The sequence below is a fragment of the Megalobrama amblycephala genome, linkage group LG18 (genome assembly GCF_018812025.1).
Source record: "Megalobrama amblycephala isolate DHTTF-2021 linkage group LG18, ASM1881202v1, whole genome shotgun sequence".
Taxonomy (NCBI): domain Eukaryota; kingdom Metazoa; phylum Chordata; class Actinopteri; order Cypriniformes; family Xenocyprididae; genus Megalobrama; species Megalobrama amblycephala.
This window is the reverse complement of record NC_063061.1, coordinates 1,209,300-1,223,066: the sequence shown is the minus strand read 5'-3', so window position 1 is coordinate 1,223,066 and position 13,767 is coordinate 1,209,300. Positions and strand designations below refer to the sequence as shown.

Here is a 13,767-nt window from a genome sequence, read left to right as displayed (position 1 = left end):
AGGCCACCTAATATAAAGTGGGACCAATTATGGTCTTGTTATCTTACATCATTTTTATTCTCAAGTAAATTTGCCTTGATTTTAAGGATGTTTAGATTTAAAAAGGGAATGTGCCACAACACAAAGCTTGTTTATCCTGTAGAATGTAAACAGAGAGTTTTACCCAAGGAGGTTCTGGCTGGCACTGCATCCTTGTTGATCCAGAATGAAACCCATGACAGGACAACGATCAAGGTACAGGGGATATACGTCTGGATGGTGAAATAACCCATTCTTCTGCTCAAGTCAAAGAAGACTGTCAGAACCACATAATCTCCTGGGGACAAAACAAAATGTCATATTATGAACAAATGCAGACACCTTCTCACTCCTTATTATTACAATTTTCGATTACACTTTAAATATGGTGTCATTGTTGCAGTGTAATTATATATTTAAATATTGAGTTAATTAACAGCATGTATATAGGGTTAGGGTAGGATTAGGGTTTGGTTGAGGGTTAGTTGCATGTAATTATGCATAATGTACTGTTATTACTATAGCAAGTAAATGTAACATATGTAACAAGGACATTGTAAAATAAAGTGTTGCCCAATTTTCATTAAAAACTTCCGATGAAATTTTCTTTAATTTCTACCCTTTGTCTATAGATTACAGCCCAGCACAATCTGGCCATTCTACTTGCCAACTTTTTAAAGTCATGTCACCTTTATTTCTATAGCGCTTAATACAATACAAATTGTTTCAAAACAGCTTCACAGTAATTGAACAATACTAAACAACAGTATAATTCCCCATGTTCACAAGAAACAAAGTCAGTCATGTGTGCCCAGATGTTTGACTGGTACATACATGGGGAAAAGACTGTTTTTAAATTGGACACACACAGGGCTGCTGCTACAGCAATTCCAAGCAGCAGCTTTCCTCCAAGAAACGTGGGGCTCTGCAGCCAACAGGCAAAGTGCTGTTTGTGCCAGAGAATCATAAACTGGATATTAAAGGACAATTTAAACATCAGTAAATATCTCCCCGCAATAGACAACTTCACATTGATACACAACACACAGAAAATTATAAAGATATTCATAATATGTTATTATAATGCATTATATATTTTCACAGATAATTGTAACCAAAGTTAAAATGCATTATAATATTTTCAGATTCCTTGTTACATCTGAAATTCAACATGTCCTCCAACCCAATACGCCCATATAGGTCGTTTGTCACTTCCCTGAAATATGACCATAGGAGCGTTTACTAAAGTTGCACCCCTATCGACAACAGGACACTTTCATTTTAATGCACTGTACCCTTTTATCTGCATCATATTTAGGGTTTTGCGTAGCTCAAATGGTAGAGCATTACAATATGCAATCATGCGATCGTGGGTTCGATCCCAGGGAATGCATGTGTTCATAAACTGAATATGCACTATAAATCACTAAGGGTTGGGGTAGGTGTAGTCGTTAATAAGAAAATGAGTTTTGCTAAATGGAAATAGGACAAATGGTGGGTAAGGGACCGTGTAAAAAGTCCACACATTGCATTTAAATGAAAATGCATTTTGATTGGTAACGACGGTCATACATCATTTCATGACGACAGACGTAACACGACACTGTCATTATTTTTAAATCCAGATACTGGCTCCAAAACGCTAGATGAGCTCTCTCTACAAATAGTGCGGTTTCGAATGAGGCTGTTGAAATTCACTCTCGACATTGGGCATGTGTCGGGTAAGCAACTGATACCTGCAGACACATTATCAAGATCACACGTAAAGCACATCTTCACAGAGGCAGAAAAATAAAATAAGAGTGAATTATAAAGTGTAATTTAAAACCTTCCAGCTACAGAAGCAAGGCTGAGTGTGATAATGAAGAGTCAATTAACCCCATCTTTGCAGAACTTATCCAATACTATGAGACTGAGTGGCCTGAGAAACGTCATTTTTCACCAGAGCCAGAGCTATAGTGGCCTGAAAGAGACAATCAGTCCGTGGCTGGAGAGCTACTCCTCAGGGGAAACCTTAGGACACGCCACACAAACTCTCTCAACAGGTTTGCTTCACTTTTGTCAGGTATGAAACCTCATAGAAATGCCTCTGACCACTTTCAGAGAGAGAGAGAGAGATAAGGATATCAAGTATCAAAGTGAAACAGACGAAAACGAAACAAGAAAATACATGAAATTATAATAAATAATCACAACCATCAGCCCAAGTATGTTCTGTATGCTGCAGTGAATTGCAAAGTAATCAAGCATGTTAATCAAGGTTATTCTGAAATCAAATATTTTAGTAATTTCTTAAGCCCTAATCTGCATGCATAACCAATCACCCATCTTTCAAAGCTGCAGAGGGAGAATGTTTTTGAATTAAAATGATTTCTTCCTGTTGCTGTTTTTGTCATATCGGCTTTTTCCAAAAGAAATATAGATGATGGCACAGGGCAGTGGTATCAGGCCTCTGCTCAGATGGTATGAATGTTTGACTGAAGTAGCTGTGTCATCTCCATTGCATTTATTTCATTCTCAGCTCAAGGACTTCAAAGAAGCACATTGCTTAGATTATCCCTAATGAGAGCACAGCACAACACCTCAAAGGCTGAATCTGCCAGGAGATCTCATCTGACAGTCTGCTTGCCTGTAATGGAACAAATGGTGGGAGTGTAAAAAAAGAAAGATGAGATGCTTATTTGCCTTTTATCTCTGCACAGTGGGAACATTCTCAGACTTCTTTTGAGGGCAACATTTTTATCTCTCTTTTTTCCTTCTGTCTCTTTCTTGCACCGAGACGTGTATATATATATGCAAGTCACAAGCAACCATGAATAGAAAGAAAGCTTGCCAAAAGATGGTTAAAATAGCTTCAGCACAGGTCAGGAACCTTCATGTACATACAAAATGGACATAGAAATATGTATAATTTTGCATTTAGATTTTTATTCTAAAACAAGACAAGGATACTGGATCTCAAGGCCTTTTAGTCTGTAACCAGTATTTCCTGTGTTTTCTTCCTGTTTTCTTTCATTTAGTTGTCATAGTAATTCATTGTCTGATTGATTAGTGCACAGCTAAATTGCACAGTATTGAGTTCATTATCTTGTATTTAAAGGTCCCGTTTTTCATGGTTTTTTGAAGCTTTGATTGTGTTTATAGTGTGCAATATAACATGTGTTCATGTTTCGCGTGTAAAAAAACACAGTATTTTTCACATAATTTACTTATCTGTATACCGCTGTTTCCACTGTCATAAAAACGGGCTGATGACTTCCTTGTTCTATGAAGTCCCTCCTTCAGAAATACGTAACGAGTTCTGATTGTGCCAGCGGTTCCTGTGTTGTGATTCGACAGCAGTTTAGCGCATCTTGCCCGGAAAGGTCACGCTTCTTACCATAACGTGGAGATACACGCGCTCAGTGTTATTGTAAACATGTCTTTAATTTTACCCTATCAATTTGAGCCGGAATCAGACCCGGTGATTGGACTGCGGGATGAAAATAACAGCGTTTCCACGACATGGCGACAAACACACTCTACAAACGCAACTCTTGTGTATTCCTGTGGGCGGAGGTTAGTCAAAAAACTGTTTTAATGACGTCATTAAAGAAGGAAGTAGAGGGATGTAGTCCAAACTGGCCGTTCGATGTAGGCGACTTCTGTTAAATAAAATATCTCGCTTGGCATTGAACTTTGAGTTTTAAAATTTTACAGATTTTATTTATACTCTAACAATAACATTACACACTAACTAAAGTTTGAAACATGGGATCACGAAGAATGGGACCTTTAAGTCCTTCAGTTCACTCTGTTCATTGTCTTGTGTGGATTGTGTCTACAACCTTCGTTTTTTGTATTTAGTTCTTTTGTTGGTTTTAAGAGATGTTTTATTCTGCAAATAGACAGAAACCTCTTGCCTCATCTTCATCATCATAAACATGACACTGTCATGTCCCCGTTGGTTCACTGCAGGCATTCTTTGAAGAGCATTTATCTGCGGTTGTGGCCCCAGCTACACTGAAAGTGTATATGGTGGGACTGCTGCTGAACACTCACCAGTTGATAGTGTTTTTTTTTTGTCAAGAATTTTACTTTTTTATTTCATGCATGGGATGAGATAACTTACACCTTTCCCTCCTGCTTGTGTTCCTTCTTGGAACTTATCTAGTCCTAGAAGGTTTAAAAGGGCCTACGTTTGAACTACTTCAGTCAACTTCGAATAGAATTACGATTCTTAAGCTGGTTTTGGCCTTAACGTTTTTACAAGAGAACTGGTGATTTACATGCCTTATTGGTGAGCCCATCCTGAATGGATTTTGCTTCTGGTTTTTGTTGTGACCAAAACTAGTTTATCCACCTACCATTGCATCCACGTCATTTCATGTTCAAATTGTGGTCTTGCAGTTGTTTTTTCCTCCTCCACCCTTTGAGATGTAGGAGGCTTAGAGACAGCGCAGGCTTTGTCTTCAATTCAATTTCAATGTATTTATAAAGCATGATTAACCTTTTAACCCTCGGGAGGATGCCAGTGAACTGAAGCATTCTTTGTTTGCATTAGTTCAAAGTTACAAAGTAATGTAAAAGGATGTAATTAACTTGACAAACTACACATCATTAAAAAAGTAAGAGTCAAGCTTCAGTTTTTTTGATCTTTGTTTTACTCTAAAAATCTAATTAATTTGTGTTGATGTGCATTTTGTGCATGAGTGATAAGCACGCACATTTAGTTCTCGAGGGAGCTGAACGTGTGCATTGTGAGGATGATTTCTCAATGAGTGATCCTTTAGCACCGGCTAAAGCATTCATGGCTGTTCTCACATGATTCTTTTAGAGTTACAGAATCTTGCACTTGAATTTAGTGTAATTAACTGTGTTTTGTTCCACCCAGGCTTTACTCTCTCTTGAGGGATGAGAGTTAAGTACCTACTCTCTGCGGCTCAGGTCCCGTGGCCGCCATTGCGGTTAGGCAGGGTCAGGCAGGGTTGAGCATTTCTTTTCATCTCCCCTGGGGTCCTCAGTGGTTGAACCAGATACCCCTAGTATAGTGACAAGGCAAATTTGCCTGTATTCCCTTAAAGACAATGCCTGTCAGGGACTGGCATTACCAGACCTTGAGCTCTGCCCTGAGACGGGCACTGTTTGCTCACAATGGTAAGGGTTCTTTCTTAGGGCTATTGGCCTAGGTTGTGGCCTTAAGGAAATAGTGTCACTGATAGCCCCTTTGTTTGACCTGAGTGAGGGATAGGTCTCCAGCATCTAAGTCCGTTGAGTCTTCTTTTCGCTTATCATTGCAATTTAGGCAGTTACTCACTCAGCATGGTGGAGTGGGTACTCGTTCCCCAGTGTCTTCGGACGCATGTAACCATGGTTCCCTGAGAAGGGGAACGAGACACTGCGTCTCACTGCCATGCTTCAGGGCACACCTGGTAACGTCTCCTTCAGACAAAGAAGTTGTTGACGTGTACTACAGGTGCCTTCTTGTACTCACAGTCACACACATAGCCAAGTCAAGGGCTGTCACCAGCCAATGACAATGTCACATTTGAATCGCGTGCTTCAGACACCATCATGCTGGAGGCATTCCCCAAAGATTCTTCAGATGCAGTGTCTCGTTCCCCTTCTCAGGGAACCATGGTTACATGCATAACCTGAGAGTTTTATTGAAGGTCTAACCAATTAACATCAATTAACATATCATCGAGTACCCTAGACTTTATAATGTGATATTTTATTAAATTGTAGGGCTTGTTTTGTTCGTTTTATAGTGATATGTTATTTCATATGTTATTAGAGAGTCATTAAACTCTCTTTGACTTGGACTGATATGATTTATTAAAAACACTCAATTGAATGACACAATGGATGTGATCGAAAATATTCATTCTGCTATATGATTAATTCACAAACACAGATTCATTCCTTATTGAAACACTACTAATTACATTTTCATAAATAGGCAGATGCTATTTGCACTAAGTACAAAAAGATGTCGTTCCCTCAACATAGGATTGAGGCCATGTCTTCACCTCGCGTGGCAACAACATAAAGATGTTGTTAACTCAACACTAATTATATTGTGGCCACAGCATATCACATTGCCACGAGTTAATATGTCTTGGCCATGACAAAACAAAGTTAACCAGTCCCTTCCCAGTCACCATAATGGCTTGCAACATAAATGCTAGTAATTTAAGGAAAAAAAAAAAATCATACAAGGATTACAGATGCAAAGTAAATCTGAAATTTTACCTGACACAGTCCTGACAACCTCTGTGGTATTTCTCAGGCCAACAAAGGAGAATTGGTAAAGACGCCAGGAGCGGATGTCTCCAACTTCCACGGAGCTGCGTTTCCACTTGTATACAATCTCCTCCTTGGGGTAGCCATCTGCAAAACAATTAGAGTGGAATTGTTAACAAACAATTAGAAACAACAAACATTAAAAAAAAAACTCCATAATTTCAAACACCAGTAAATCTAGCTCCACCCTTTAGACTGCTGTGCTAGGTACCCCAAAGGAAGGGTCCCAAAAAGGTGGTACAGTACAGTTTCATATTTTGGTACTATTCACAACTTCTGACAATCAAAACGGAAATAATTGCATACCGTAGTGTACTATACTGTACCGCTCAGTAAAAATGAGCCATAAGTGGTACGTTTTTTTTTTTTTTTTTTTTTTTTATGTGTCAAACATTGTAGATGAGATGTTGGTTGAAGATAAACTGCTGTGTATCATTGTGATGTCAGTGTTTGAGGGATGGTCAGTAGTTTTGAGCAGGAAGTAAGGCTGGAATTACTGATGACGTATTTCAGGCAATGTTGTTCTATGTAATATGTTGTGCACTTTGATTTTGAAACTTTGTAGACCTTTTACATTCACAAACTATATTGCACACAACATGAAAGGTAATATCTGAAAAAGCATAATGGAGCAGTAAAAAAAGTAAAACTACTGTAAAAAAAAAAAAAAAGAAAAAGAAAAAAAGGTATTGCTATTATTTTAATATCTTGGCTGGTTTTATTTTTTAAAAAGTAATTTAATACAAAGACAGTATGATGTGAAAGTTAACACTGGCTAAGGTGATTTGATCACAATGGGAATTATATGATGACAGTACAATGATGAGTGATCTAGTGTGAATTTTACTGTACACACAACGCAAATATCTGTCCTAAGTAAATTATTTATTCCTGAAGATTATACAGAGTATTGCACTAGAACTGCAAAACAAATTGCCTCAAAGTTTAGTATTCAACATGCTTGTCTTTACTTGTAATCATTTCAAGTTTTAATAAAAGTCTACGTCTTAGGTTACCTTTAGGTTGGAGCTGATTAGCACAAACATAGATGTCTCATATTTACATTAGAATTTTAGCTTTCCTATTGTTGCTCCTCAACATAGACATATTTCATACTTCTCTACCAATCTACTTTCATTGAGACGGTGTCGTGAACAACTTAGTCCCCTGTTGAACTGTTAATGAAGACATGACGTGCGGATGCAATTTTTAGGCACCAACCTTTAACAAGTACTTTCATGTGCTTGCACTGCATCACTGCAATGATGCACAAGGAATCCATGACTTGATCTTTAAAATTATTTTTGTTCATATTTTTGTTCTTTTTTTAAATCACACTGGATACTATCAGGCATTTTCAATGACAATTTTCAAAATTCAAGCACATTTTAAACCTTGGGGGGAAAAAAAATCCCTGAACCCTGTGGTTTTTTACAAGTGTATATCCATGTATCCATTTATATCCATTTAGAATTAAACAGCAGGCTGTAATGTTTTTGCCATCACTCATACATTGTCATTTGGATAGCTGCTCAAAACTGTTTGAAAAAGGGGGGAGGCGCAAATAGCCCAGCAACTGCTGGTTCTCCTGTAAACACATGATAAGGAGGCAAGAAGGTTGTTAAAACAACATTTTGGCCATGATATGAAAATAACTGCTGTCTATATGGAAAAGGCTATAGGGTGGAAAGTTATCAAGCCAGAGGATAGCCAAGCAATCCACACACATGCAACCCTTTTAAAGACAGATGGCAATTATTTGCATGTGATTTGATGAAGACAAATAATCGAAGAGCAACTCCTTTTTTGTGTGAGGTTTTTAGTGAGGTTGTGGAAAGGCAGTCAATGATAACAACAGATCCTGTTTTTGGTGACATCTTGCATTTTGAGCCTTTCATAGCAAATTTAAACTTTAAACAGATGATTTAAGAATAAATCAGAGGTCTGGAAACAAAAGTAGCAATTCCCTTTCGAAGTGGAACTTCAACGCTGCATCTTGGAGTTGACGCTAAATAGGAACATCTCCAGTGTGACCGGTGTCTATAAACACACAGCAAATTTATTGGCAGAAGGCAGTCAACACAACATTCAAATTATTCGAATGTGGAGGGATTGTGTGAGCAAGGGTATGTGAAAATGCCCTCTGTAGAAGAGACACTGGCTAGCTATCTCTCAGAGTGAGGTATTCTCATTAAAGGCTCTGGTCTTGCCATCAAAGCTGTGCCAGATCACCTTGCGGCTTGTGGACAAGGCGTATGTGGCAGCGGGTCAGGTTGGTGATGCCCTGCACACCATGGTCTTGGACTGACTTGGACTGGGGTAGGGATTGTCTCCTGAGGTGGCCTCTAAACTGCACTGAACCACAGATTTAGCTCTTCGGGCCACCAAGCACACGGCCACCAAGCACACGGCCACTGTCATTTGATGGCAGCAATGGTGGTCATGGAGAGACATCTGTGGCTAAATCTGCCATGGATCAAGGAGAAAGAGAAAACTTTCCTCCTTGACTCTCTGGTCTCACCCTGTGGACTTTTTAGTACCTCAGTTGAGGGCGGTGATGGGGAGGTTCATAGAGGCGAGGGCAGAGTAGGAAGAAGAGGAAGACCTCAGGGAGGTGATCACTAAAAAGCAATTGGAGAAAGAGAAACATCGGCTAAAGGTGATCACTTCCTCTAGCCCCCTAGCCTCTGAGGAGGGTGCTGGGTATTGAGAGGTTAAGTGCTTACATCAGGCTCAGAATCTGGACTGATGATGTAAAGTGGCACAAGTCATGGTGAAATGAGGTGACCCACTATCTGATTTGGTCAGGCCAATGCTTGATGTGAACACTGCATGAGGGAAACTGCATTTAAGAATGGAGGGCACAGTGGGATGATGCAACCTCCTCTTGTTCTCTGTTTCCTGCCCTCATGCACAACTGAAACAGCAATTATTTGAGGAAGGAATGTTTGTCCAATATAAAGGGGGTATCTGGCAGACCTTTTGTGGAGTAGTGGTCGTGGTGAAATGATGCGACCCCTTGGCTTTGTTTATTATCCTCTCTTCTTCATAGCTGGCTGGTAGGGATAAAATTGAAGGAGCAATCTTTCATTCTTTTTGGAACTCTTCCCTCCAGTACTTCTAGAGGGGCTAAATGGTCAACCGTGAGTCTTAGTGATTGGTGAGACAATGTGGTAAGAAAAGAGAATGTTACCATTTCTCATCAGTTTCCCTTCAGCACATTGGCTGAGAGGTTATTGTTTAAGGATGGGCAAGTTGTATGTATGGGACTTTGCTATATGATCCCCACTCCTTCATTCGGGGCCCCCTCCTGAGGGAGGTATTTAAGTTATTTAAACTTCCCTGTCGGACTTGTGGTAGCTATCGCAGCCATCGCGAAATGCTTAGGCACGGAGATAGAGCAGGTTATTGTTAAAAAAATAAACAAACAAGAAACCGCTCTCTGTTTCTTTATTGCATTGTGAACAGTACTTGATCATGTTATGCATGCTGGCGCATTCTTGTATTCAGCAAGATACTTTCAGGTAACAGTGTTGGAGGGTGGTTGTATGTATCCTCAAGGTGATAGAGTGGCATTTGTCAGTGGGTCTGTGAAATAGAAGAACTGACAGAGTAGAGGAGCCTTTGGCATCACTCTTTTTGTTGCCTAGGTCAGTCGCTCTGCTCTGACCCCCTAAAAGTATCTTTTTTTCCCAGGGTTAAAGCTATTGAAAAACTATTATTTAAGCTATATTGAGTTAGTAGATCATGAAAGCATCACATTCTTTCTTTTTCCTTATCCTCAGCTATGGCTAGAGTAAGATTATACGCTCCCCTATGGACAGGTTGCCATAAAATTTATATGAAGCTAGGCAAATGAGGGTTGCGATAGGCAAAATACAATGCCACTCTCATTTACTGCCATCTACAATTATTCATTGGAATTTTAAGTAGAGCTAAAATGCTTCCCTCTAGACAGGTACCACATGGGGTTGATACACTGTGAATGGAATTATGATGGTCAGTCTGCAATGCGTAGCTCTATCTCGTTTATCTCCCTCCCCAACTATTTGTTGTAGTCAAACATTTGGCATGGGTGCTTTTAATGGGCCTCTCTTTTTATTGAAGGGTTGACAGTAAAGGTAGATCACCTGAAGGCATCCCTCCTTCTTATTCTGTCACCTGCTTCGACACAGCGCTGGAGATCACTGGGCATAACAGGCATTTGGGGAGTGCCTTTACTTCTTTGTATGAGCTTGGTAAATGAGTTATATGAGAGTTATATGGGTAGACTTCACAACTATTCATTGCAGTTTTAAGTAGAACTTTTAACTTCCCTGTGGTTGGATGCCATTCTCTCATTTGCCTACCTCCCTGATGATTTTCTGTGGTAGGCATATATGCCCCCCCTTGGATGGCTGACAATACTGAGGGTTGTAGCATGGGTCCACAGGCAGAGTAGAGGTGGAATGTACTATGTGCCTGTCCACTCCTCATCCATTGCCCTTCTCAGTGCTCTCAGTCTGGAGGTACTGTCTATTGAGGTTGTAACACCTTGCATGCACCCTTTGGTAAGCCACTCCCTCAGAGCTTCTCAAGCGAAATATTCTGGAACATAGCTCAGGCTATATTGAGAGTCCCCTTATAGCTCTGTTCTTGGGGCTAGGCTGAGGCCTGTCCTGTAACAGGGAATAAGGCTGGGTTAGCCTGAACTTCCCTCGTACAAGGTGAGTATTGCATAGAGCAGTATATTTTAACCCTGGTTCTGGAGGACCCCAAACACTGCAAATTTTGAAAGTCTCCTCTGTCTGACACATCCATTTCAGGCCTTGCAATTTCTTCTAATGAGAGGATGAGTTGAATCAGGTGTGTTTGATTAGGGAGACACACAAAATGTGCAGTTTTGGGTGGTCATCCAGGACCAAGGTTGAGAAACACTGCCATGGAGTACAGAAGCATTGGAAGTTTTTCCTAGTGCTTGTGGGCTCTAATATTTAGGGTGCAAGGCCACTGTGCATTTTTTTTTTTTCACATAGGATGTGCCATTGGGGGCGTGCTCTTTTTGACTCCTGCTTATATGCATAGAGTTGATTTAGTGCTATGCCCATTGGCAGACTCGCAGCTTGGTGGGGCAGGCATTTCTTCAGCATGGCATAGGTTGGTATTAATGTTCACCATAGCATCAACACCAAGATGCAGCATCGAAGTTCCACTTCGAAAGGGAACGTCTCAGGTTACATATGTAACCCGGTTCCCTGAAAAGGGGAACAAGACACTGCCATGCTTTGAGCATGCTTGCACGTCTCATTCAGACAAAAGAATTGATGACATGCAACACATGCAATTAACCCTTTTATACATACAGGTGCTTCATCTGTGATGTCATGGACTGCTGTCTGCCAATGAATTTGGCATGTGTTTACAAGTGCTTCAGACACCGGTCAAGCTGAAGGCGTTCCTCATAGCGTCAACACCAAGACGCAGTGTCTCATTCTCTTTCTCAGGGAACCAGGGAACCACATTTTACAGAAATAATTTCAACAGTATCAAAAGGACAAGTAACAGACTAAGCAACATAAATACACACAAGAAAAAGTAATTTCATCATGACATTGGCTCCAAAGCTGGAATCGATACTTCCTGTCTGTTCCTGTCCTTTTCTGTTCTAAGGATCATGCAATACAGCTATGCAAAAACCTAATACAAAGGCCCCATCATAAAAAGGGTGAGTTTCTAAAATCCAAATAAGCTCATTTATTAGAATAACTTAATTGTTTGAGTTACATTTGTCAAAAACACTGAAAAAAAGATTAAAATATTAATAATATTAATAATTTAATTCCTAAAAATGATACTCCTAAATTACAGCACATAGCTCGGCGGTTATACCTTTCACATGACAAGGCGGAGTCTTCAAGGGCAATTATTAAAAATGTCGAGGATATCAGAATAGTCCAGAGAATCCACCAATTCCCATTTCAAAGTTATTTAAACGTAATGTCATAGATGATCTCAAAGCTGATTTGAATCTTGAGAAAAGTATTTTGACAAAACAAAAAAGTCATAGGCAGTGTGATCATTATCTTTTTACAGTTTACTGTTTGGGGAGACATCAGGTGCCCAAAACTTCCATGATAGAAAAGGACACAGTGATCATCTTCTATTTTCCTATACAGAAGTTGGAAGAAAATGCATTATTCTGCTTCTTCAAATGAAACACCATAGTGTTCACATGATATCCTCAGTAGCTCGACTTCTGAAAAAAAACAAAAAAATCAGAATATCAGAAAAACACGCAGCTACTGCACGCATTACTCTGTATTGATATCATCCTGGAAAGATGAAGTAGGCTCAGATGTAGATGGCACAATATTTTTGTTCACAATATGTGCTTCTGTACAATTGCGTAGGTGGCTTCAAGTTTTGGACAATATCAATATAATAAAAGGATAGGCATTGTGAATTCTTTACATTATATGTCTTTCAGCATCATTTAACTCTTTTTTATATCTGTTAATGGTTTGTATTAGAGATGCAACAATACAGTTAGCCCACATAGTTTTTTTTAACCATGGTTTTCGGTTTGATTCTGATGATTTGGCACATCAGAGTGTTTTTTTGTTATTCTATGCCAAGGCGACAGGAACAGTAAGATGTTATGGAGAAAAAAATACTATTTTTATTGTAATACTCTTTCCTTATTTTACTTAAAAGCAATCTACTGTACAAATATACACACAATACACTTTCCTAATGTATTGTATAATATAAAATAAATATATGTAAAATTAACACTGGCAGCTCACAAATTTATAAATTGTAAGAAATCTGAGACCAGAAATGCATCACATAACTGTAAGAGTAAAATAAATAAATAAATAAATGAACTACACACTTGTTTGTAAGGAAGATTGGGAGTTATTAACTAATTTTTGTATCCAATACGTTTGTCACAACACCTGACAAAAGAACAAACAGCTCACACCCGAACTCTCAAGAGGTCAACTAATCATTTGTGTTTCCAGTACCTGCTCCTCAGTCATTTTGACAGCTCTAGGTAAGGAACAATGGCTTGCGGCACAGCCTCAGATGTAAATATGCGCCCTGAGGAAAAACACAGAAGTGACCGTGCACAACATGTCCTCCAACCAATAAGCCCATATAGGTTGTTTGTCACTTCCATGAAATACAACCCATAGGAGTGTTTACTAAAGTTGCACCTCTATCGACAACAGGACACTTTAATTTTAATGCATTGTACCCTTTTATCTGCGTCATATTTCAGGTTTCGCGTAGCTCGATTGGTAGAGCATTGCAATATACAACAATATGCAGCTAGAGGGCACATGACTTTAAAACATAAATATAGGTCGTAATAAGGTGCTTGAAAAAACAACCTATAGGGTCGTTTTTTGGAGGACAGTCTCTACTGAAACTATCTCTAACATTAAGCCTGTGCTGTCGCTAGTGTTTCCCGATCTTTAT

At 39.3% G+C, this 13,767-nt stretch overlaps 1 protein-coding gene across 4 annotated transcripts in view; it reads right to left on the bottom strand.

Annotated features, from left to right (window-relative positions):
• gabrg2 (gamma-aminobutyric acid type A receptor subunit gamma2) overlaps positions 1 to 13,767 on the bottom strand; it is a 96,129-nt gene that overhangs the window by 29,601 nt on the left and 52,761 nt on the right. For all 4 annotated transcript variants that reach the window (XM_048166396.1, XM_048166397.1, XM_048166399.1 and 1 more), the window contains exons 6-7: positions 6,253 to 6,390; positions 164 to 316 (exon numbers count right to left, since the gene is read on the bottom strand). In XM_048166396.1, coding sequence (XP_048022353.1) covers positions 164 to 316; positions 6,253 to 6,390 — 291 coding nt within the window. The remainder of the gene's footprint in view (positions 1 to 163; positions 317 to 6,252; positions 6,391 to 13,767) is intronic.